Raw genomic sequence first — 25,645 nt, forward strand, 5'->3', positions numbered from 1 at the left:
GGAGCCCCTGAGTCCCAGAACCGGGGACAGCTCCCTGCTCCACTAGGTGTTTATTCTGTCACCATTGACCTTATTCCCTGCTTTGCTTTGTTTCCCTCTGGCACACATCACCAGCTCTACACCCCGTGTACTGCTTTACCTTATCGTTTCCTCAAGGCAAGAGCTTCTTTCTTTTCACTGAAGTCCCCGCATCCCCCTCCGGGACTGTACATAGAACAGGATGTGGACACAGGTCACTCTACAGCTCCGCCATTAATGAACAAACCGCCAGGCTCTTTCCCACTCTCTGAGCCCCTCAAAGACAAGGATTGGGCTTTGTTTTTGCAAGTCCAGTAGACACCTGCCACATGCTATGCATTCAATAAGAAAGTTTCAGGAGGCGTCCCCTGGGAAGATAGGTCACTTCTAGGGTAGTTGTAACAGATAGAAATTAAGAGAAGACCTGCTTATCATCCTCTCAGCTTTCGGCATCACTTCCCTGCCTCAGCGTCACAATCTGTTACACGAATGCCATCGTGTAAGGGGTTTGGACTGTCCACCGAGAGGCCACACATGCCTACAGGTCAGTGGTGGTGGAGTGTAACAATAAGTTTATGACGTTTGAAAAAGGTGTTATTTTTTCCTTCCCATTTGCTAGGCATTTATTTGTATGTAACACTAATGGGGCCAATGCCAAGAACTGAGAAGAGTTTTCCTGGATTGGGAGGGGAGGAAGGAGGCGTCCCGAGAGACTCTTAAGGTGGCTTTATGGAGTCGCACTTTATTTATTTATTTAATTTTTGGTGGCACTGGGGTGGAACCCAGAGGCTTTCTACCTCCGGGCTATACTCCCAGAACTTTTTTTTTAATATATATTTTTTATTTGGAAACAGGGTCTCACTAAGTTGCTGAGAGCCTCACTAAGTAGCCGAGGCTGGCTTCGAACCCGTGCGATCCTCCTGTCTCAGCCTCCCAAGCGCGGGGATTACAAGCGTGCGCCACCACGCCCGGCTAGGAGTCGCATTTTAGAAGCCCTGACGCTATGGAAGGAGCGAGGAGACAGACAGCTGGCTGCGCATCTGCTCCAGAGCCCACCGATCCCAGCTCTGGATCTGGGAAGGAAGGAAGGAAAGAAGAAAGAGAGGAAGGGAGGGGAAAACGGCCCCCGGGCAGATGATGGCTTTTAAAAGACCCCAGTAACTTTTTAACCTCGCGCGCCTGGGCCCGGTGGCCTCCCGCGGACAGGCGGGGGCGTCCACGGGCCGCGTGCGGCGCGGGCAGCTTTAAGGGGCCGCCCCCCAGGCTGTCCGGGGCGGCCCGGGGCGGGGGCGGGGGGTGGCGCGCGGCCCGCGCTTTTCCCCGCGGGCGCGGCGGCGGCGCGGCGGCTGCGGGCATGGCGGGGATGCGGCCGGGGCCGGAGTCCGGGCCGCAGCTCAACGCGCTGCCCGACCACTCGCCGCTGCTGCAGCCCGGGCTGGCGGAGCTGCGGCGCCGCGCGCGGGAGGCGGGCGCCCCGGCCGCGCCCCTGCCGCTCTCCGACGCCTTCCTGCTGCGGTTCCTGCGCGCCCGCGACTTCGACCTGGACCTGGCCTGGCGGGTAAGCGCCGCGCCCCTGCTCCTCCGCCTGGGTGGAAAGGGGAGAGCTAGGCAGGGTGGGCGCCCCCGGGGTCGGGGCCCTCCGATGCGAGCGCCGGAGTGTGCCCTGGGTGCGCCTCTCCTAAGTTTTGGGGGAGAAATGCTCCCTGGAAGGAAACGTGTGATGCTCAACAGAGAAGCCACGGAGAAGAGGGTTCAGCTCGGGCCGGACAGAAAACTGCACAGAAAACTCCACGGGTGGCGGCAAGTGGAGATCGCAGCTCCGAAGCCACACCCCAGCAAGATAGTGTTAGGAATAGCCCAATGTGTAGGTCAAGACAGGAAAGCGGCCCAGCGTTTTGAGTCGGGGAGGAAGGGGGCGTTCTTTTGTGTTTTTGAGACCAGGGGTGGTGGAAAGACGGACACTGGAGGGAGGCGACTCCGAGTGTGTCACTTGGGGCTCGGCGTCCTCACCTGTGAAATTAGCAGAGAGAACTCTTACCCTATTGATTGTTGCCGGGATAGGGCATTGACCTGTTGGATGGCTAGAACAAGATGTGCCCAGCGCAGTGGCTGGCCGTCCCGAGCAGTCCACCCCATCTAACCTCTTCCAAGCCTTGCTCAATGCCAAGCTGCACGTCTGGGACAGGGAAAGAATTCTGGTACAGAATTCCAGCATGTCTCAGATTTTTTTAAACTAATTTTTATTGGAAAAGTAACTCATGTGGTGAAATAATGCAGATTGCAAAATAGTAAAAGATGTAAAGTAAGTTTTAAAAAGTAACTTTCCAAAGGAAAAAGTTCTCAGTTCCAAATCCAAATCCCAAAGGTCACAATTTTTACCCACTTCTTAGTGAGCTTTCCCGCCACAGTCTATGCTCACATAGTAGAAACATAGTTACATTTTGATTTCTTTTCTAACTTATCATCTCTTATCACATGTGTTTTACTCTTTATTGGATTGTTCTTGTTCCATAAAATATTAAGCCGGGTATGGTGGTGAAACCCTGTAGTCCCAGGACTTGGGAGGCTGAGATAGGAGGATGGAAAGGTTTGAGCCCAGCCTCAAAACTTAGAGAATCTCAGCAACCTAGCAAGACCCCGTTTCAAAAGCAGAAAAAAAAAAAAAAAAGGGCTGTGGATGTAGCTCAAAGATAGAATGCCACTGGGGTCAATCCCCTGCTTCCCTCCGCCCCTGAGTACATGTGTTCGTACACACACACACACACACTGTATTGAATTTATCTAACCAGTCCTCTGTTTTTGGACAGAAGAATTATTCCAACTAACTCCAGTGCTGTTGTGCACAGCCATGAATACTGCTCAGTCTTTTATTCAGTGATTATTTTTTGGACTTCCTTTTTTTTTTTAAATACACATATTGGTACAATGTAGTCTCACATCATAATGTAGTTTAGAGTGAGAGTCACATACACGTACTTTCGCTTGGACTTCTACTGTCTGCTTAGTGATACAGATGCAGTAAATAGGCACCTGTGGTTTCTTCCACCCCTGACTACTTTCTAGTATGTTTTCATACTTTACCTTTGTACACACGTAGGAATATATCCTTTTCAGATCAATTCAACTGGTGAAATTGCTGGGTGAGGAAAGATGTGTGCTTTCTAGTGTCGAAGAATATAACAAACTGTCTTGCAGAGAGTTTGCACCCATTCTATCATGCTATTACATAATGATTCCTTTTTTCTTCATATTATTACCTATGCTGTATTATCACGTGTGATTTGTGTGTAAACTTACTAAGACATAGTTGTGTGTCTGTATGTGTTTTATTGTTTTTTTTTTATTTTTTGGCTTGAGATGGAGCCCAGGCCCTCGTGCTTGTGGAAAAGTGCCCTATCACACCTATCACAGGATCCTGCTAAGTTGCACAGGTTGACCAGGTTGATTACAGGTGTGCACCACCACACCCAGTTGAGAAATGGCTTGTCATTGTTATTATAATATACATATATTTTGTTACAAATGAAGATAACCATCTTTTACGTAAAATAAACTTAAAATTTCTTTTTCCCTTAATTGGCTGGCTTTACTATTTGTTCATTTTTGTATATTTGATTCAGAAAATATCTATGTATCATAGAAAACAGGCCCTTGTCTTAATTTGTTGGCTGGTTTTTTAAATTATGTTTTCTTTCTGGCAGAATTTTAAATTATTTTAAGTCATTGAATGCATTGATTTGGTTGCTTTTTGATTGCTTTGGAGTTTTAGTTTGTTTGTTTGGTTTTGGTGCCAGTAATTAAACTCAGGGCCTCACGCATGCTAAGCAGCTGCTCTATCACTGAACTACAGCCTTGGCTTCTGAGTTTTATAAGCTCTTCTGTCCATAGTTTTCTGTAGGGATGATAACTCCTCTTTTTTATGTTGGTGTTGTTGATCTATCTGTTGGGATTTATTTTTATGTTAAAAAGGAAGTAAGAATACAGATTTATCTATCTTCATTTTGTTCTGTGGTTATGCAGGAGTCTCAGCAGCAGCAACTGAATATGAAGATGTAATCTCAGGACCTATGAGGAGTGCAGGTTAAATGAGGCATTAGACACATATGTATGTCTAATGCCTATATATGTCTAATAATACATACATATGGAGAGACAACTAATAAGAGAAATGATAGGATTTGCTGATTTCATTTTAGCTGCTTTTCAAAAGGTAATACCTAGAAAAAATACAATTTACCTTTAGCCTCTGTGATGTATATGTTTTTCTGAATGCTTTCTTTTACTGGATGGTTCTCATTACACTATGCCCTTGAGGAATTGGCTTGCAGGCCTGTGTCTAAATACACTGGACAGAAATCAAGTTTCTGTCTGTGACCTCTTTGTCTTACTTTTCTGTCAGCTGAAAAAGAAAAGGTAAAAATGTGAAACTGTTTTTTTATTTTTCTCCACAACTCAAACTCCCTTATTCATGACATAGCCTCTAGTTTTTGTATGGGGAAACCATTATAAACACCTTCATTATAATAAAATATCTCATTACTTTAGTGTTGTATTTGAAGTTATAATGAACTAATAAGGTTTCCCATTTCTAATTGCTAATATGCTTATGGAATGCCAGTTACTTTGATAAGTAGTGTTTGCATGGATTATCTTATTATTTTTCATTTTAGAAGGAACTGAGATATAAAAAATAACTTGCCAAAATTCCCATGGCTATTAAGTGGAGAAACAGGGATTTGAACTTGGGTGGGACTCTGTTAGTACCTGTGCTGTCAGATACACTGCAGGAGCTGTTTCAGCTTAAAACAATGAGTATAAAAAAAAAAATCTAACAACTTCTGTCTAATATACATATTCTTATTAATTCCTGTCTTACAAATGAATAGTTCAGTTCCTTATGTGTTTGCTTTATGATGCTATGGTTTGAATATGGTTTGTCTACTGCAAAATTTACATTGCAATTTAATCCCCACTCCCACTTCTTTAGTTCTTATTAAAAATATGGAAACTTAATCCAACTATGGTGTTGATAAGTAAAATAAAAAATTAAATGCGAGTAAAATAAAAATAAGTGAGTACGGCGGAGTGTGAAAAACACGAGAGAGGTCCGGTACACATGGCATGTAAAGTTTTAATTGCACGGCTCTCCCGGGGATCAGGGCGAGGCACCGTGGGGCCCGCGCGCCTGTCCGAAGCTTGAGGACGCGGGCTCTCCTTTTAAAGGCATGCATCTCGTGAGATGGGGGTTTACTCGCGGGAACGCCCAATTCTCGCAGGGGTTTCAGCCCCTCCCTTGCCCTGCAGAGGTCATGTGACACAAAGTCACATGAGTGCAGGACCCAACTTAACATTCCGGCCTTTTGATGGTAGGGATAATGGATGACGATTGGACCCTCTAGCTTCTTCCTGCTGTCAAGGGGCGTCGTCAGGGGCCCCAGGCCGGGAGGAGTCGGGAGTTCAGTCCCCCAGAAGGGGGTGCAGGTGGGTGCATAGCTGCAGTGCGAATTGGAGGTTACCCTGGACAGCTTAGTGATGTGCGCTTGAGGAGGCTTGAACAGGCAAGGGCTATTAAAGAAAAAAACAAATCATGAGATTGAGCAGGCAACCAAAAAGGAGACTGGTTTACTCAGTACCTGGAGAGCTACCCTGAGCTGGCAAAGAGGATGAAGGTTGAGGGATCCAGGAGCCAGGCTGAGTAGGGCCAGCGGCGGGGCCTGGTCTGGAAAGGTGCTCCCCCTGTGTTGAGGCACCTGCGGCTCATCCTTTTCCAAGGGCACTGTTCCAGTGGCCCTCCTGGCCGCACGCCGGGCACAGTCTGATTGGTGGGCGTGGCTTCGCCCCACTTCAGGCAGGCTCCTGGAGGTAGTCGTCATTGCAGTCCTCCACACCTAGGTGGCGCTCCAGAGGGCTGAGCCGCCACCGCCAGCCAAAGGGCAGCTACCAGGGATCTGCTTTTTGGCAAAGTCGGAGTGTACGCTCCATTTCCGCCTGTTTCTCTCTGGAATTAAAACTTAGATGCTATGCTAAGGTTCTGTCAGCTGTGACGGACCTATACTCACAAAGAGCGCGTCCCGGGACTGGTGTCCGGCAAGAATGGCAACGCAGACTCCCCATGGGCAGAGGGTGTCGCCCTAGCCCCGCCCGGCGTTTCCCACAGCACCTAGGGCACGCCCACGCGAGCCACCCAGCAAAATTGCAGTCTGGTGCAGGCCAAGATGGTGACTGTGACATCACCAGGCAGTGACTACGTGCCATCACAAAATGGCAGCTGGCGGGAAAATAAATGGAAGCTGATGGGGGAGAGCATTTGGAGGGATACCAGACCGCTTATAAAAGTTCCTAACTATTCCTGGGCCACCGCAACCTATTTTCCAACTCGTATCAAGGCAGACAGGCTCTCAGGGCATCTGCTAGTATAAAGGTTCGACTCCCCATAATTGGTTCGCGGGCGGAAACGAAGAACAGGAAATGGGCGTCCCCGATTTCCCTGCTCAATCGTTCGGAAACAGAGGTTAAGAGATAGGGAAGAACATCTTCATTCCTTCTCAAAACCGGAGGATGACCTGGTCATCCGCAGGGTGGTCCCAGTGGACCGGGGGACAATGGGTCACCAAGCGCTTGGATTTTTGGGTCCCAGTGGACCGGAAGACCCAAGTCCGGAACCCGCTAACCAAGGGAAGGAGGCAGTTTACCGGAGTGAAGTGTTGCCAGCCAGCGCTGGCTGCGACAGAAGCGCTGAGAAGCTGCTGGGAGCGTGGTGGAGCTGGGGCGCGTGGATGCCGGTGGCTGGTGTGGACGGCACTGGCGGCTGGCGCAGGCAGGATCAGTGGGGGTGCGCAGGCGGCATGGCTTGCCGGGCCCGCGGCGTGGAGACAAAATGGCTTCCAGGCACGCGCCAGACGCTGAGGCTGGGCCCCGAGGAGCACCGCCAGTGAGCCTGGCTCGGGGCGGGTGGGACAAACTGGCCAGAGGTCCCGGCGGTGACCGGAAAACCAAGCTGGAACGGTGCTTTAGGAGGTCCAAGCGGCAGGCAGAGGTCCTGGCCCGCGCAGGCGGTTGGCAGGCAGAGCAAGTGCCAAGCTGCCTGGCTCGGGCCAGAAAGATGGCCGCCAACTCCTAGGATTGGTTAGGAGTGGAAAGTGGGAGGGATTAAAGATTGTGAGGCCTCCAGTGAGGCCATGAGGTGGGAGGGGTTAAAGATGGCGAGGCCTCCAGTGAGGCCATGAGGTGGGAGGGGTTAAGGATGGCGAGGCCTCCAGTGAGGCCATGAGGTGGGAGGGGTTAAGGATGGCGAGGCCTCCAGTGAGGCCATGAGGTGGGAGGGGTTAAGGATGGCGAGGCCTCCAGTGAGGCCATGAGGTGGGAGGGGTTAAGGATGGCGAGGCCTCCAGTGAGGCCATGAGGTGGGAGGGGTTAAAGATGGTGGGGCCAAGATGGCGGCCCCCCAGTGATTCCACGTGTCCAAGATGGCGGGCCAAAGCTGGCGACCCCCCCCCCCCAAGTAATTCCATGTGGCTGCTTACCGGAATGGCCAGGCCCAGGCAGCAGGGGTGGGCAGGCACAGGGTGAAGGGCGCCAGGGCGCGAGTCCGAGTGGAGGAACCAGATGGAGCGCGGGCTGGACTTGGCGGGCTGGGGGCTGTTTAGCAGAGTGGCGGCTACCTAGATGGAGGAGGCAGGCGGCCCCGGCAGGCGGGTCTAAGCAACGCCAGGCGCAGAGAAGACATAGGCGCGCGGTGTGGCGCAGTCGCGGCGCGGTCCCATTCCAGCGGCGGGCGGCGTGGGCAGGCGGGAACGGCGGTTTTAGGAGGTCCAAGCAGCAGGCAGAGGTCCTGGCCCGTGCAGGAGGTCAGCAAGTAGAACAGGTGCCAGCATCACCCAAGGAGCCTGGCTCCGGGCGGGTGGAACTAGCAGCCTGGCGGCCGGTGGAGCCTGCACGCCCCGGCGGTGGTGGCCGCGGAAGATGGCCGCCGGCGCTCCGGAAGAGAGCACATGGGCGGGAAAAGATGGCCACCGGCTCTCAGCAGAGCGCGGGGCTGGAAAGATGGCCGCAGACTCTCAGCAGAGCGCGGGATCAGAAAGATGGCCACCGGCTCTCAGCAGAGCTCAGGGCCGGAAAGATGGCCACCGGCTCTCAGCAGAGCACGGGGCCGAAAAGATGGCCGTGAGCTCTCAGCAGAGCTCAGGGCTGGAAAGATGGCCTCCGGCTCTCAGCAGAGCTCGGGGCCGAAAAGATGGCCACGAGCTCTCAGCAGAGCTTGGGGCTGGAAAGATGGCCGCGGACTCTCAGCAGAGCCCGGGGCGGGAAGAAGGCCGCCGGCTCTCCCGGAGAGCACGGGGCTGGGGAAGAAGGCTTACGGTCCAGGCAGGCACGGGGCAGCAGTGGCGGCAGTGGCGGGAGCAACGCCTGCAAGCGGAGCACTGGTGTGGGACCTCACAGTCGAGCTGCTGGCGGGTCGGAGAGTCCGGGGCTCAAAAATAAAGTAAAAATAAAAGGAGAAAAAAGGAAAAAAAAGAAAAAAATGGGGAGGGACCCAAGAGTTCTCCCGGGTTTCGGCACCAAATGATAAGTAAAATAAAAAATTAAATGCGAGTAAAATAAAAATAAGTGAGTACGGCGGAGTGTGAAAAACACGAGAGAGGTCCGGTACACGTGGCATGTAAAGTTTTAATTGCACGGCTCTCCCGGGGATCAGGGCGAGGCACCGTGGGGCCCGCGCGCCTGTCCAAAGCTTGAGGACGCGGGCTCTCCTTTTAAAGGCATGCATCTCGTGAGATGGGGGTTTACTCGCGGGAACGCCTAATTCTCGCGGGGGTTTCAGCCCCTCCCTTGCCCTGCAGAGGTCATGTGACACAAAGTCACATGAGTGCAGGACCCAACTTAACAGGTGTTTGGAGGTGGAGCCTTTGGCAAGTGATTAGGATTAAAGTCATCAGGGTATGGCCCCATGATTGAATACAGATGGCTTAATAAGAAAGAATAGTGCTTTAGTGGCCTATGCCTGTAATCCTGGCTATGCTGGGGGTTGAGGCAGGAGGACTGCAAGTTCCAGGCCAGCCGGGTATTTAGCATGACCCTGTCTCAAAATAAAGTTAGAGCTGGTAAAGTGTTGCATACCTGTAATCCCAGTACTTAGGAGGCTAAGACAGGAGGGTCACAGATTCAAGGTCATCCTTAGCAATTTAGTAAGTCTTCAATAACCTACAGAGATACTGTTTCAAAAAAAAAAATGGGCTGTGGGTATAGCTTGGAGGTAGAATGAACCTGGGTTCAATTTCCAGTGCCACAAAAGTTTATTTAAACTAACAGACTAATTAATTAATTAGTTAAAATAAGAAGTGCCTTGGGTGTAGCTTGGAGGTAGAACGTCCTTGGGTTCCATCCCCAGTACCAAAAAAAGAAAAAAAAAAAGGAAAGAAAGAAAGAGAAAGAAAGAAAAGAAAAGGTGCTGGGATATAGCTCTGTGGTAGAATGCTCATCTAAGTATGTAAAAAGCCCTGGGTTCAATTCCAGTGCAGAAAAAAAAAAAAAAAAAACAAAGCTGGGCACAATGGTACACACCTGTAATCAATTCCAGCTACTCGGGAGGATGAGGCAGGAGAAATGCAAGTTTGAGAACAAGCCTCAGCAATTTAGGGAGACCCTGTCAAAAGAAAAGAAAAAACACTGGGCATGGTGGTGTACAACTGTAATCCAGCTACTTGGGAGGATTGCAGGTTTGGGAACAGCCTCAGCAACTTAGTGAGCCACTCAGCAACCTAGCAAGACCCTGTTTCAAAATCAAAACATAAAAAGGACTGGGGGTATAGCTTGGAGGCAGAATGCCCTGGGCTATGTTCAGTCCCCAGTAAAGAAACACACACACACACACACACACACACACACACACACACACACACACGAAGGGAGTGAGATGTACCTCATAGGTAGAATGCTCCTGAGTTCAATCCCTAGTACTAAACAAAACAAAAAGAAAAAGAATAAAGAAATAAAAGGGGAGAAATCACCATCTACACACTCCCTGTCTCTTGTCATGTGATGCCCTGTTCCACCTTGAGACTCCATCAGCAAAAAGGCCTTCAGCAAATGTGGCTCTAGACCATGGGCCAGAACTGTGAGTCCAAAGAAACCATTTTTTGTTATAATTTATCTAGTCTGTGGTATTGTGTTATGCACAACAGAAAACTAAGACCCATGTAATATTTTTTTCCTTTAGTTGTCTTTACATTTTTCACAAAAAATTTGAAGCTTTCCAAATGTCATAAACTCTACATGCTAATTTTCCTAAAAATATGACTTTTTTTGTAAACTTTATCATACCACATGTGAGTTTCAGTCTCCACTATAATCCTGATACTTATTGTCCTTGAACAAAATGTGTAATCCTACAGAGTCTTACTTTTCTTATCCACATAATGAGATGGCTATAGTTATCGTTCAGAAAAATTGAAATTATTCCATTATATCCTCTAAGAGTGGCACAGATATGATTATCTTGTTTGAACTCACATGAACAAGCCAGGCGTGGTGGCACACGCTTGTAATCCCAGCATTCGAAGGCTGAGACCAGAGGATCGTGGTTTGCAGACAGCCTCAGCTACTTAGTGAGGCCTTCGGCAACTCAGTGAGACCCGGTTTTAAAATAAAGAATAAAAAATAGGGCAGGGGTGTAGCTCGGAGGTCAAATGCCCCTGGGTTCCATCCCCAGACCTGCAAAAAAAAAGAAAGAAATAAATCACATGAACATAAAAATAAACTTTACTATAAAGCACAGTTAAACTTACCATTTAAAATATTCATTCACAGCCAGGCGTGGTGGCGCACGCTTGTAATCCCTGTGCTTGGGAGGCAGAACCAGGAGGATCGCACAGGTTTGAAGCAAGCCGCGCTATTTTAAGAGACTCTGTTTCCAAATAAAAGTATAAAAAAAAAATAAGTCTGGGAGTGTAGCTCGGGAGTAGAAGAGTTTCCAGGAACCCCAGTACCACCACAAAAAAAAAAAATGCATTCACTTATAATTTTTGTACTAAATAGGCAATTTCTAATAGTGAACAATTATTTAGAGCCTTTTTATTATTGCTGATATAGGGTGGTTAGTTTGAGGATTGCTCAGCAGTTCATTTCTGTCATTTATGTAATATATTTAGGTCAGTTGAATCTGAAATTATTTAGCAGTGGAAAATTCATGATCAAAATCTAGGTTTAAGCTGAGCTTGGTGGCTCACGTTTATAATCTCAGCATTTGGGAGGCTGAGACAGGAGGATTGTGGTTCGCAGACAACCTCAGCTAATACTTAGTGAGGCCCTTTGCAACTCAGTGAGGCGCAGTTTCAAAATAAAGAATAAAAAGTAGGGCTGGGGGTGTAGCTCAGAGGTAGAATGCCCTTGGGTTCCATCCCCAGTACCGGGGGGGGGGGGGGAATCTAGATTTAGATCTTCCACTTTGCAAAAGTTGTGTCAGACATTTGAAAATGACTTATGCATTTTAACAGAAACTCATTTTTCCTAGAGTGGAGACCCAGATAATTTATTTAATCATTCATTGATTAATTTTTGTTCAGCACATGGTTTCTATCTTTTGGGAGCTCAACAATCTGTAGAGACAAATAGCTGAACCCCCTGCTCCTATTACTTGAAAGATTCCTTCGAATGAAGCCACAACTTCATTAGAAGGAAGCCACAACCATCATTCCACAGAAAAAGAAAGCCATTATTTCTGTGTAGTTGTTAATATGTAGCTTCCAGCATTTTGCTTGAATCAGGATCAAAAGGCCTGCTTTATATCTGAGGAAACTATCCAGCAAGTAATGTGCATTGTGAAATGCTATTGACACTTATTCTGGAGCCCCCTAAGACAGGAGGAGGAAGGGAAATCCACCTTCTAGGGAAGATGACTAATCTGAACCTACAATGTGCCTGTTCCTACTGCCTTTGCAAACTGCTATTTAGGTCAACATTTATTTCTTTGTTGGCAGACCGGCTAACTTTTTTTTTTTTTTCTCTCTCTTCCTTCTCCATGGCATTTAACTCTCAGGGTCATTCTCTTTTTTGTAAGTTAAGAAGAATATATTAAATTCAGAGATGAAAGAGAGGGAGAGAGGCAGAAATGAGAGAGAAGGGGATGGATGGAGGGAGAGAGAGAAAGAGAAAGAGAGAGAGAGAGAGAGAGAGAGAGAGAGAGAGAAAGAGAAAGAAACAGAGCAACACAGATGACTGTCCCTCTTCCAGACACCAGGGTGCTGCTTCTCTCTTCCCTCAGCCAGCATTTTCCAAGACTCAGAATTTCACCTATTATTCATTGTATTATTTAATTTTTCCTTCAGATCACTATTTTGTGATTACAGTTACCATGTTTATTCTAATGACTTTCAAATACAAAATCTGTCCTTCATCTGAATTGTGGTTACATATTCTAATAGAGCTCTTTAAACTCAAAAAATACATGGTTGTTTTAGAAAATTTGAGAAGGATAATAATCAGGAAGAGGAAAATGAAAATATAATTTTAAATTCATCCTTCACTTTAGTGAGGTACAAGGCCACTGAAGACTCACAGTCACACAGGATGAGGGTGGGGCGCAGAGCCACAGCCTGGGGGACCCAGGACAGGTCCCCAGCTGCGAGCCTGAGGCCAGAGCAGGAGGCTCACTGTGACTGCCAGCTTTAGGAGGCGGGCAGGAAGGACGGGTACTAGCAATGTTTGTATTATTCACATATCCTGATAAGCCATTCGCTAATCAAGATGGCACTAGGATGTCTAAGGCTCGGTGTGGTCACAGCAAAGTGTAAGGAGCAGCTCACATTCTAGTGGAGGAGATCACATACATCTGACCTTTTGCTAGGAAGAACACACATGTGTACCCGGAGGGAGACTTGGTGATGGTGGTCTTTGGAGACTCTACTCTTGGGGGCAACTAATAATTACTCGGTCCAAAGTGTATGATGAATTCCTTTCACCCCAGATTCTTGATTAATGGAATGTTGGCATTTATAGATAAAAAGACCCCAGTTTAAATCCTGACATAATGGATGGCAAGGTTTATATACAGGGTCAAGCAAGACCTTCTGATCATTTTCAGAAAATGCTTACCATGTATGCTATCTACTGATAAATTTTATTTTTCAGTTACTAAAGAACTATTACAAATGGAGAGCTGAATGTCCAGAACTAAGCGCAGATCTGCATCCTAGAAGTATTCTTGGCCTTTTGACGGCTGGCTACCATGGAGTTCTGAGATCCAGAGATCCCACAGGCAGCAGAGTCCTTATTTACAGAATTTGTGAGTCATACATAACTCTTCTTCCTACCTATCTTCCTCCTCATTTTATTTTCTTTTCCTTTCTCCTCCCTCTTCTACTTTTCCTCAACTGCCTTATAGAAAGCTTTAAGTCCATCTTTAAGAATTCAGGTTTTAATTTATGTATCACATAAAAGAAAAATAGAGAATAGAAATGGTGGGGAAAAGTTAAAAAATATCAAAGTAAGTTGCTTAAAAATGCTTAATAGGAAATACAAAAAAGAAAAATATATCAAAGAAACAATATAAATGAAAAATACCAAAGGTGGTATTTCAGTTATCTATTGCTGAATCAATAGATAATCACCCCCAAACTTCTCTGTTTAAAACACAGCTATTTATTTGTATTCTCTGGTTTGGGCAGGGCTCAGTGGGGTATATAATAATGTAAGCTACATATGAGACCATAGGTTTTGTTCATTATGAACACATGGGTATATCCCAGATGCTGGGCACAGGCCTGATTCATGGAAGGCGTTTATTCGATATATGCAGAATGAGTGAGTGAAAGACGAGTTCAATACCTCCAGGATGGAGGAGACGCGCTGGACCCAGCAAACCTGGGAACTGTCACAGAGGCTGTATTCTGTCAGCCCCCTTTCCTTCTCACTGCTTCTCCTTTTTATGTGGCATTCCCAGTGTTTCTTGAAGGTTGATGTCTTATCTCTTTGGGCTGCTATAACAAAATTACATAGACTTTGTGGGGTATAGAATTAGAAATTTGATCTGGTGCTGGCACATGCTCATAATCCCAGTATTTGGGAGGCTGACAGAATATCACAGGTTCAAGGACAGCCTCAACTACCTGGTGAGGCCCTCTGCAACTTCGAGAGACCCTGTTTCAAAATAAAGAGAAAAAAGTAGGGCTGGGGGTATAGCTCAGAGATAGAATGTCCCTGGGTTCAATCTCTAGTGCTGTAAAATAAATAAATACATAAATAAATAATAAAATAAAATTAGAAATTAATTCTCATAGTTTTGGAGGCTGGGAAGTCCAAGATCGAGCTATCAGCCAGTTGGGTTCTGACAAGGACCAGTTTTCTGGTTCATAATCAGACATCTACTGTAACCTGGCCTGGTGGAAGGGGCAAAGGGTCTCTCTTGGCCTTCTTTTGTAAATACCCTAATCCCATCCTAAGGACCTTATGACCCAATCACTTCTCAGAGGCTACCTCCTAATACCTTGACCCTGGGAGTTAGGATTTCATAGTATGGATTTGGAGGAAACACAAACAGGCAGATCATAGCACTGAGCTACCTATAACTTTAACTACTTTTTTAGTTCTGTGGCATTTAACAATACCAGGTAAAGGAAGACTCACCAAATCCTCTCATGGGGTAGTGGTGAGTTGGCCCGGGCCACCCTCCCCCCTCATGCCATTTTGGCATGGGGCTGTAACTATTTTCTGTATTTCTATCTTTTTAATAAACTTCTTTAAATCTTCAAAAAAAAAAAAAAAAAACAAGTCCTCTCATGTACTAGCTGATAGGAGAAAGATAGCCAACATTACATGAGATGAATCTTGTGAATTATAATCTAACAGAAACTTCTATACTTTCTTTTTTTGAAGTGGGGTCTTACTCTGTTGCTCAAGCTGGTCTCAAATTCCAGGGCGCAGTGATCCTATTGCCTCAGCTTCCTGAGGAGCTGGGACTACAAGTGTGTGACACCATGCTCAGCTAACTTCTACTCCAGTAAATATTTAAACTGTATATATTTGCATTTCGGGCCTGCTTATAGATGAGATGCTTTCCTGTAATGACTGCTTGCTATGTTGCAAGACGACATCATACTTAATTTTTTTTTTTTTTGGTACTAGGGCTGAGCCTAGGGGTATTCTACCTCAGAGTTACACCCCAGCTCTATTTTTTATTTTCTGTTTTGATGCAGGTTCTAGCTAAGCTGCTAAGGGTCTCATTAAGTTTCTGAGACTGGACCTGAGTCTGTGATCCTTCTGTCTCAGTCTCCCAAGTACTGGAACTACTAGTGTGTGCTGCCACGCCTGACTTCTGTTTAATTATGAAAGGCTATCAGATGACTGAGTAGAATGATTTTGGTTTTTTGCCCCAGCTTTTGTGTTAAATAAAACTGGATTAATTATGAAGTTCTCATCTGTGTACCAGACATTATGATATCCTTCCTGTCCTCTCGTTACTCCACCAGTGCCAGGGGATGATGGAGGAGCTCTTCATAGTGAAATTCCTTGTGGAAAGAACCAGTTGAAGGTTTTAGTTTTAAGTTCCTGAAACCTTTGCATAGAGTTGCCAGATAAAATACAGGATATCCAGTTAACATTGAATATCAGATATTATACACACACACACACACACACACACACACACACACACATACACACACACATGCACACATATATATGTTAGGATAAGTATGCCCCATGCATACTAAAAAATTGTCTAATCTAAAATGCAGATGTAACTGGGGCAGTGGGACATCATGGCAAACACCTGTAATCCCAGAACGTGGAAGGCTGAGATAGAAAGATCACAGGTTTGAGGCCATCCTCAGCAACTTAGTACTTAGACCCTCAGCAACTAAGTAAGAACCTGTTTTTTTTTTTTTTTTCTTTGTATGTTTTTTTTGGTACTGGGGATGGAACCCAGGGGTATTCTACCTCTGAGTTATAGCCTCAGCCCTATTTTTTTTTTTAAAACAGGGTCTCACCGAGTTGCAAATGGCCTCACAAAGTATTAGCTGAGGCTGTCTGCAAACCGCTATCCTCCTGTCTCAGCCTCCTAAATGCTGGGATTACAAGCGTGTGCCACCATGCTCAGCTGAGAAACTGTTTCAAGAACAAAACCCAAAAAGTTCTGGGGTAGAGCTCAGTGGTAGAATGACCATGGGTTCAACCCCTAGAACAACAACAAAAAAAGTAAAATGTAAAAGTAACTAAGCAGCCTACATTTTTATAATATAATATGTTTCTTTGCTAAATAAAACATATACTGGCAATCCGGTACCTGAGAAATTTCACTGCTATGCCAAACTGGATTTTTTAATTTCCTTTCCTTTTCTAGTTTTCCTTTCTTTTTCTAGTTTCTTCATAAACTACCTGGGGCAAAATACGAAGTAAAATGACACTTCAATAGGAAACAAATGAGTGAACCATTGGCCTATCGTTTAATTTGGATCTGTTATACTATTAATTTTAAAATGTGGTGTTTAACAAGGAGATTTTAAAATCAAGAAAACATGTAGGTTTAGTGAGGGTCAGAACAGGAAGGTATGCAGCAAATCTCCCTGTGTGTTATTTTATTCTAGGAATGAAAAGAGAAACTTAGAAGAGTTTCATGAGTAAAATGGAAGGGCAGCCAGGCGTGGTGGTACATGCTTGTAATCCAGCATTCGGGAGGCTGAGACTGGAGGATCCTGGCTCGCGGACAGCCTCAGCTACTTAGTGAGGCCCTCTGCAAATTAGTGAGACCTTGTCTCAAAATAAAAAATAAAAAATAGGGCAGGGGGTGTAGCTCGGAGGTTGAATGCCCCTGGGTTCCATTCCCAGATCCCCCCCCCCCAAAAAAAGGAAGGGTAGAATAAAATTTTATAAATTTTCTTAGTTTAATGCTAGGCATGGTGGCACACGCTTGTAATTCCAGCATTTGGGAGAATGCAACAGGAGGATCATGGTCAAGGACAGCCTTGCTACTTAGTGAGGCCCTTTGCAACTCAATGAGACCCTGTTTCAAAATAAAGAATGGAAAATAGGGCTGGGGGTGTAGCTCGGAGGTAGAATGCCCCTGGGTTCCATCCCTAGTACCGCCAAAAAAAAAAAAAATCTTATTTTAATTGAATTAATGAGAAGAGCTAAAAAAGAACTCTGAACTCCATAGTAGAGTATTTTGGTAGAGCTGTAGCGTAACCACCTCCTCTGGATACCACCTCTGTGCAGTAAAAGCAGTAAAAAACGCATGGGATCTCTCCCTCCATACCACAGGGCAACCGACACTGAAAGGGAAGTTTGGTCTTTAAAAGCCTACATGCCAGACACTGTAATCTTTTGAGTCCAATTACTGTATGATAGCAGGAAAAACTTAGTGAATATTAAGTTTTAACTGCAGCTTAGTTCTTGTGAATACATGACTACAAGTTTTGGAGCATGTTGCCTTGATTGGAATTCCAGCTCTCAAAATTTTACCTTTGTCTTAGTCATAACTCCTTTCTCTCATCTGTAAAATGAGCCTACTAAGAACTATCACATATGGTTGCCATGAGCATTAAATCTTGTCTCTCTCTTCTCTCTCTCTCTCTCTCTCTCTCTCTCTCTCTCTCTCTCTCTCTCTCTCTCTCTCACACACACACACACACACACACACACACACACTACACGGATGCCTCACAGTCATTATTTTGGCATTTTCATACTTAATATCTTTTCCACCCCTAATACTTCTTTTAAATGGTCCCGTGATCCTATCCAGTTGCCTATACAAGAAACTTTGTTGTTTTGATACTTCCCCATTACTTAGTTATAAATAATTTTTTTCTTTCTCATTTTCTCATTTATCATGTTAGGTTCTCCATGGACCTTCAGTCTAAAGACTTAAATCTTTTTTCAGCTATGGAATTTTTCCCTCTACTGTTATTTCTCCTGTCTCTCATCTCTGTAACTGCTTTCTAGATCTCTTATTAGTAGGAGATTGAATTTCTAAATTCAGCTGCATTTGACTTTTGTTCTTATCTGTACTTACCAACTCTTGGCTCTCTGGTGCCAGGTTTCAGAGTAATACACAGATTGATCTTCCAAACCACCTTTCACTTACTGGCTGCATCTTTTCTGTCATTTGTCCCATTCATTGGATTAAAAAAAAATTGAATTATCTTATTTTTAATAAATGCATATAGCCTTTTGCTGTCCATTACTGTCATTTCTGCCTGCTGTGGCCTGTCAAGGGATGCTTGGGGTGGGGGGGATAGATGGATGGACAAGATGTCAGTACTGCCTCTCAGCACAGGTGCTCCCTGTTTTTCTGGGGTGTGTGCAGCTGCCTGGGTGTTTCCCCAGCTCTCCTTTCCCAACCCCACACTTCCTGTTCCGGCCTGTAGGGACAGGCCTAGGCTCTATCCTGCTTGTCTCAGAGTTGCCAGAGAATCAACCTGTCTTTCTACTCCGTGTGTGTGTGTGTGTGTGTGTGTGTGTGTGTGTGTGTGTGTGTGTGTGTGTTAACAACCTTCCTGGTTACTGTGGGGCCCTCCCTGCACCTCAGAAGCCAGACCCTCAAGTTCCTCTTCAGCACCTCTGAACTCTTGGTTTGGCCAGAGGTGTTTCCATCTTAAGGCACAGCCTACACCTGCATTGAGGTTGTGATTTTCTCTGCAAACAAATGCAACCTGCATTTATCTTTCTTCCTGCTCTTAAAAACCTGCTCTTTGCCAGGGATTTGAGGAGGGCCGAAGAAGCAGGCATATACCCTTGATCCTCAGTTTAATCTATTGTTTAATTCATGATCCCCTGAGCATATTATTATTTCTACTGATCCTTTAAGTCTAAGAATAATTCGTTTTCCTTTGTAAATCATTCTGATTCTCTACACAGTGCTGAAATATGATATGCTTTTTTTTTTTTAAGCACACTGGGACCCAAAAGTTTTTACAGCTTATGATGTATTTCGCGTAAGTCTAATCACATCCGAGCTTATTGTACAGGAAGTAGAAACACAACGGAATGGAGTTAAGGCTATATTTGATCTGGAAGGCTGGCAGTTTTCTCACGCTTTCCAAATTACCCCGTCTGTAGCCAAGAAGATTGCTGCTGTACTTACAGTAAGTGTGCATTTTAACTGTTAGGTATAATACTTCCAAATAATAGCATTAAATTGTGTCAGTAAACTTATTAGAAATAAATAACATTTCAGAAATAATTATTATATAATTCAATAATATAACTGGAAATAAAGTACAATTAATACAAAAGTAACACTTTATGAAAATAAATATGTTCAAAATTAGTAATCAGAATTTATATACTTTACTAATGTGGTTACTTTATTTTCTTGTCATTAAAATTTTTCTATTAAATAAAAAACTAAAATGTTTATAATAATTATACAATAAAATTTTACATAAGTCTTGCTAGATATATATTGATATTAATTTTTTTTAGATCAAAAAGTTTAAAAATGGCCATTATCATGAATCCAGTAATACTGTTTGTAGGAGCCTAGCAAATAAATAATTTTAATATGGAAGGGCTTTGCATATTATAATAATAATAGTTACTATGTGCCAGGTACTTTGCTAAGTGTTTTAAATGCATTACCACTTAAAGGACATGCCAGGCATATGACATATGATTATTATTTTCTCCATTTTACAAATTAATAAGCTGTTTCAGAGAGGTGACATCGCAGTGCCCAGGTAAAACCATTTAGCAGTGAAGTAAGGATTCAGTCCACATTTGAATATAAATGTGTTTATAACCACGAATCCTCCTCCACATAAACACAGTAACTTTAGCATCACTTTTTTTTTTAATTGAACCCATGGGCACTGACTGCACCACTGAATTACATCCCCAGCCCCCATTTAAAATAACTTTTATGTAAAGACAGGGTCTCACTAAATTGCTGAGGTTTTCCTTGAACTTGTGATCCTCTTAGCTCAACTTCTTGAGTCACTGAGATTACAATCGTGTGCCACTGCACCCAGCTTTAGTATCACTTTTAATACAAGAAAATTAGGAGAAACTTATTTGTCTAGAAATGGAAAAATGGTCACTTAAATTATGGAATCCATTTGATTGATTATTACAATAATATTAAAATAGGATGCAAGTAAGAAAAATAGGATGCAAATTATTTAAGGAGAAGAGCAACATTTATATTTAAAGTAAATTTTTACATAGATAGAACCAGGAAAAGAAAACCCTAAATCAATAGCTCATCTCTAAAGGCTGGTCATGGAAAAAAGAAAAGAACTTTGCATGAGAAAACCTTGGAAGAAAAAGTTTGTGTATTGATGATATGATATTTAGGGAAACTTGGTGAGGCTTTTAATTCTTCAACTCTTAATTTTTAAAACTTTCTAAATTAGCCTAAATTACTTAGGTGCTAAAGATACATGCCACTGTTGAAAATTTAAAGTGTATTTTGTTATATTCTTTTAATTTTTGTGAAAGTTTGATTTTTCTTTCAAAAAGAACATTTATTTTATGTATTTATGTGATTGGGAACGGGATTTTCAGATGTAAGTATGTAGGTATTGTTTGGCCAAAGTATTAAGTATTTAATAAAGGAGAAAGTTTTTCAAAGTCCTTTCTTAATCTGGTGACAATGAGCTATAAGTCTGTTTTTTGTGTTGATGGAATAAGTAATTTTGAGAACAATATCACACTGTAAGCTTGGATAGTGTTCAAAGAAGAAACTTGTCTTTAGGAATATATTTGCAATATTTATGTTTTGTTAAGATTTTTTTCTTTATTTTTAAAAGGATTCTTTTCCATTGAAAGTTCGTGGCATCCATTTGATAAATGAACCAGTAATTTTTGATGCTGTTTTTTCCATTATTAAACCATTCCTGACTGAAAAAATTAAAGGACGGGTGAGTGAAATATTGTCACTGTTCCTCTCTACCAGACATTCCAACTCTTTTTCATTTAAGGATTACTTTATTATCTCTCCTACACTCACCCATCTTTTCAGTTGACTAAATATTTTGAATATTTATATAATAAGCCAACTACTTTTATACATTAAAATTTATTTTTAATTTTGAAAAATCAAAAATATTGTTTCATAAGGTTATGGGAAAACTGGGTCACTCACTTAATACTGGCAGGATTACAAAATGGTACATTCTCTGTAGGGGGCAGTGCGACAATAGTTATCAACATCACAGCCTTAGCACCTTTGCGAATGTATCCCATTGATAAACTTGCACATAAGCAAATTTACATATAGAAGTATTCATTACAGAAAAAGCTTGGAATCTACTAAGTGTTCATCATTAGGGGACTGGTTAAAAAATCTTATATCCACAGAATGGAATACAAGTTTTGCAGTATGTATTTTAAGTGAAATATACAAATTACTCAGGATAGTGTTAATGGTATGCTATCTTTTCTATAAAAAGGAGAGAAATCAGAATATATACTTATAGTTCCATAAAATTACACTAAAAAGATGTGTAGGGCAGTAAGTAATTACCTACAGGGGACAGAGAGTATAGTAAACTGGGGTAGGTGAGGATAAAGCTGGAAGCAAGACAGCTCACTGTCTTGATCACTATTTTTTTTTTTTTTTTGGTGGTACTGGAGGTGTAACCCAGGGGCTTTTTACCTATTTTATACTTTATTTGGAAACAAGGTCTCACTAAGTTTCTGAGAGCCCCACTAAGTAGCTGAGGCTGGCTTTGAACCTGTGTGATCCTCCTGACCCAGTCTCCCAAGCACGAGGATTACAAACGTGCGCCACCAGGCCCAGTTTGATCACTATTTTTCATCTCACTCTCTTTTATCTTGCTTTGACTTTGTATAAATATGTTCTTTATGCAAATAAAATAAGTCTTTTTATATATGTATTTATTTGTGGTGCTGGGGATCAAACCCAGGACCTTGTACTTGTTACTGAGCTAAATCATCAGCCTCAAATAAATACTTTTCTTAATTAAACATGGATAACTGGAAACCACAGTACATGAGTTATGTGTCTTAATGTCATACTAGTTAAAGAAATGTGATTTGTGTGTGTGTTTGTGTGTGTGTTAATAGGCATTGAGGCTAAACTCCCAGAGCTATTTTCTATTTTATTTGGAAACAGGGTCTCACTAAGTTGGTGAAAGCCTTACTAAGTATCTGAGGCTGGCATCGAACCTGCATGATCCTCCTGTCTCAGCCTCCCACGTACCGGGATTATAAGCATCAGCCACCGCGCCCAGCTCTAGTTTTTTTTTTTTTTTTTTGCTTTGTTTTGTGTCTACACACAAAACTAGAGATTGAACCCAAATTCTACCTCTGAGCTGCACCCCAGCTCTAGTTTTATTTTTATTTTGGAACAGGGTATCACTAGGTTTATGAGTCTTACAACTTGATGAGGCTATCCTCAAACCTGTGATCCTCCTTTTTCAGCCTCCCAAGTACTGGCATTACAAGCATGTGCCACCACACCCGGTAAAAAAGTATCTGTAAAGCATTATCGTAGGTAAATAATAACTATGAAAAATTTTGAAAGGTTAAAAAAAGAGTCTGCTTTTTCATGAACAGCAACCCTTCTTTAAACTAATGTGTAGAAGAGAATTCTTAGCTCTTTAGTGTCTCACTATGTTGCCCAGGCTGAACTCCTTGGGTTCAAGTGATTCTCCTACCTTAACCTCTAGTGTAGCTAGAAATACAGGTATGCAATAGTATGGCCACAAAATATTTTTAAAGGCTTTGACAATTTCATTATCAATTGTTTATATATAAATAGTGATGACATGAATTATAATTGTATACTTGAAATTTTAGAACTATGTTTTTTTTTTGGGGGGGTGGAACTGGGGTTCCTGGAAACCCTTCTCTGGGTTACACTCCCAGACCTATTTTATACATCTTTTTTATTTGGAAACAGGATCTCCTAAGCCAGGGCGACTGGCTTCGAACCTGCACGATCCTCCTGTCTCTACCTCCCAAGCGTGTGCCACCACGCCCGGCCTAGAACTATGTTTTTTAATTTTAAAAAAAGTAACATCTTATTCCTGATCAAAAAATGATGGCCCTAGCTAGAGCTTCTTTACAAGTTATCTGGTGGGTATTTTTATTGTCTTTGTGAAGCACCACCCTTAAGTTACCTGCTTTAGTGAAGTAGGCCACTTTGGGTCACTTTTCATTCTAGTGTTTTTATAAAAGTCAGTTTTTTCCTTCATTTTTCTCTTTTTGGTATAGTTCATTAACAGCTGGCCAGCCTCTGGCCACCTTAAACCTATAAAAATAAATATTTCTATTTTGGCTATTATGAACAAATAAATTTTAAAAAATAAAAATAAGTTTGACTTACTCAGGTGTGGTGAAATACTTCTGTAATCCCAGAACTTGGGAGCCTGAGACAAGAGGATTGCGGGTTCAAGAACAACCTCAGAAACTTCAGAAGACCCTTAGCAACTTAATGAGACCCTGTTTCCAAATAAAAAATAAAATGGGGTGGGGTATAGCTTGGAGGGAGAATGCCACTGGGTTCAATCCTCAGTAACACACACACACACACACACACACACACACACACACACACACACACACATATATACTGTAGAGTAAATTTAACCTAAAAAAAAGAGGATATGGACATTTTTTTTTTTTCTTTTTTGGTGGTACTGGGATTCCTGGAAGCCCTTCTACCTCCGGGCTACACTCCCAGACCTATTTTATATTTTTGAAACAGGGTCTCTTATGCCAGCACGGCTGGCTTCGAACCTGCATGATCCTCCTGTCTCTGCCTCCCAAGCGCGGGGATTACAAGCATGCACCATCACACCTGGCTGGACAAACATTTTTAAAATTAAAAAGTTAAGCATTTCAGTGAAATTTAATTTACATGAAACAGACTTGTCAAAATAGGGGGAGAAGGTTTGGGTCCCCAAACCCACTTCTTTCATTTATAACTTTTGGGCAAAAACTATAAATTTTCATACTTTTCCTCTTCTTAGATGATAGATTTTTCAGCTAACTGATAATATTTCAAACATTTCAGGAAAAAATAAGAATTAAGATAGTGAAGTTACTAAGTATAGGATACTCATTTCACTCATTAATCCTCATATCCCAGTACAGTATAGGTGCTTATTTACTGGTTGTTGAATACATAGATTAACATTTACCTAAACAATAGAAAGGTTATTTATTTTAGCAAGATATGATTTTGAGCCGGGTATGGTGGCACACACTTGTAATCCCAGCATTTGGGAGACTGAGACTGGAGGAGCACGGTTTGCAGACAGCCTCAGCTAGTTAGTGAAGTGAGGTCCTTTGCAACTGAGACCCAGTTTCAAAATAAAGAATAAGAAATAGGGCTGGGGTTGTAGCTTGGTGGTAGAATGCCCCTGGGTTCCATCCTCATTACTGCAAAAAAAAAAAAAAAAAGATTTTGGTTTATATAGCTTTATTTAACTTTAGGCTATTCTAAGACCAACTTTTAAACCTTAAAATATTTGTCTAGGCATGGTGGTGGACCCCTGTAATCCCAGCAACTCAGGAGGCTGAAGCAGGAGGATCAAAAGTTTAGACCAGGCTTAGTAATTTATTGAGATCCTTTCTCAAAATAATAAATTAAAAAAGCTAAGGATGTAGCTCAGTGGTAAAGTATTTCTGAGTTCAATCCTCAGTACCAGTGAATGAATGAATGAAGTTTAAAATATTTGAAAATTTAAAGTTCTCAGCCATCATAACTACCTAATTATGTATCATCCAGGAGTATCTACTGACTGTACTACATCAATCTTTCCTCGTGAATCTAATTGTGTGCTTAGATATATGCTTTTATTTACTATAAATTAATGCCAGGTAGTATGACTTTCATCATCTTTTTATAAAACTTGTTAAAGGAATGCATATCTAAGAATACAGTAAAATTTTAGATTTACAGCAGCACAATCCAAACATAAGTAAAATTCTCAGGTTCATAAGCAGACAAATAAGGGATATAGTTTTTATACGTACTCTCCTACCTTGGGAATTGTTAGAGTATCTTGGTCTATGAGGCTGATTTTTCCTTGGAAATGCATCTAACATAGTGAGAGGCAGAGGGGATAACACCTTCTAAAACATTTTTGGCCATTTCAGATTCATATGCATGGGAACAATTATGAACAAACCTTACTTCAGCATTTCCCCAACATCCTTCCTCTGGAATACGGTGGTAAAGAAAGCTCCATGAAGGAGATATGTCAGGAGTGGACAAATTTCATAATGAAGTCTGAAGATTACCTCAGCAGTATTTCTGAAGCCATTCAATGAGAAGTTATTTCATGTTTATGCCTTCCTAACTGAAAATATAGGAGTTACCTAAATGAAATATTTGATCACCTAAATGAAAGAAAGAGAAAATCTTTTAAACTAATGCATGCTTGTCTCTTCTTTAAAAATGTGAAAATCTCTGATATGAGCAACATGGGTATTAGGGAAGCTTATTACCTTTGTAATGCATAATACTTTTGAATTAATTAAATATCAGTATATTTGAAAGCATAGGCTGATGATATATATTTTTAGATGTTTCTGGAAAGTTCATTTTAAACAGGTTTTATGATTACATTTGTTTAGTAATAAATTTATAACTAGTCTACTAAGAAGAAACACTATACAAATTAGCAGATAAAAATTATTAACACCCATTTTGGGTGCAATA

The 25,645-nt window shown here is 42.7% G+C and overlaps 1 protein-coding gene across 1 annotated transcript; it reads left to right on the plus strand.

The window, feature by feature from the left end:
* Nucleotides 1-1,372: 1,372 nt before the first annotated feature.
* TTPA (alpha tocopherol transfer protein) lies at nt 1,373-25,254 on the plus strand (the record flags this gene model as incomplete). The annotated part of the gene is made up of 5 exons (XM_080695336.1): nt 1,373-1,576; nt 13,144-13,297; nt 18,901-19,094; nt 20,760-20,870; nt 25,081-25,254. The coding sequence occupies 5 exons, from the start codon at nt 1,373-1,375 to the stop codon at nt 25,252-25,254; spliced, it is 837 nt and encodes a 278-aa protein (XP_080551462.1).
* Nucleotides 25,255-25,645: the final 391 nt, after the last annotated feature.

The sequence above is a fragment of the Muscardinus avellanarius genome (assembly GCF_963383645.1).
Source record: "Muscardinus avellanarius genome assembly, chromosome: 4".
Lineage (NCBI taxonomy): Eukaryota > Metazoa > Chordata > Mammalia > Rodentia > Gliridae > Muscardinus > Muscardinus avellanarius.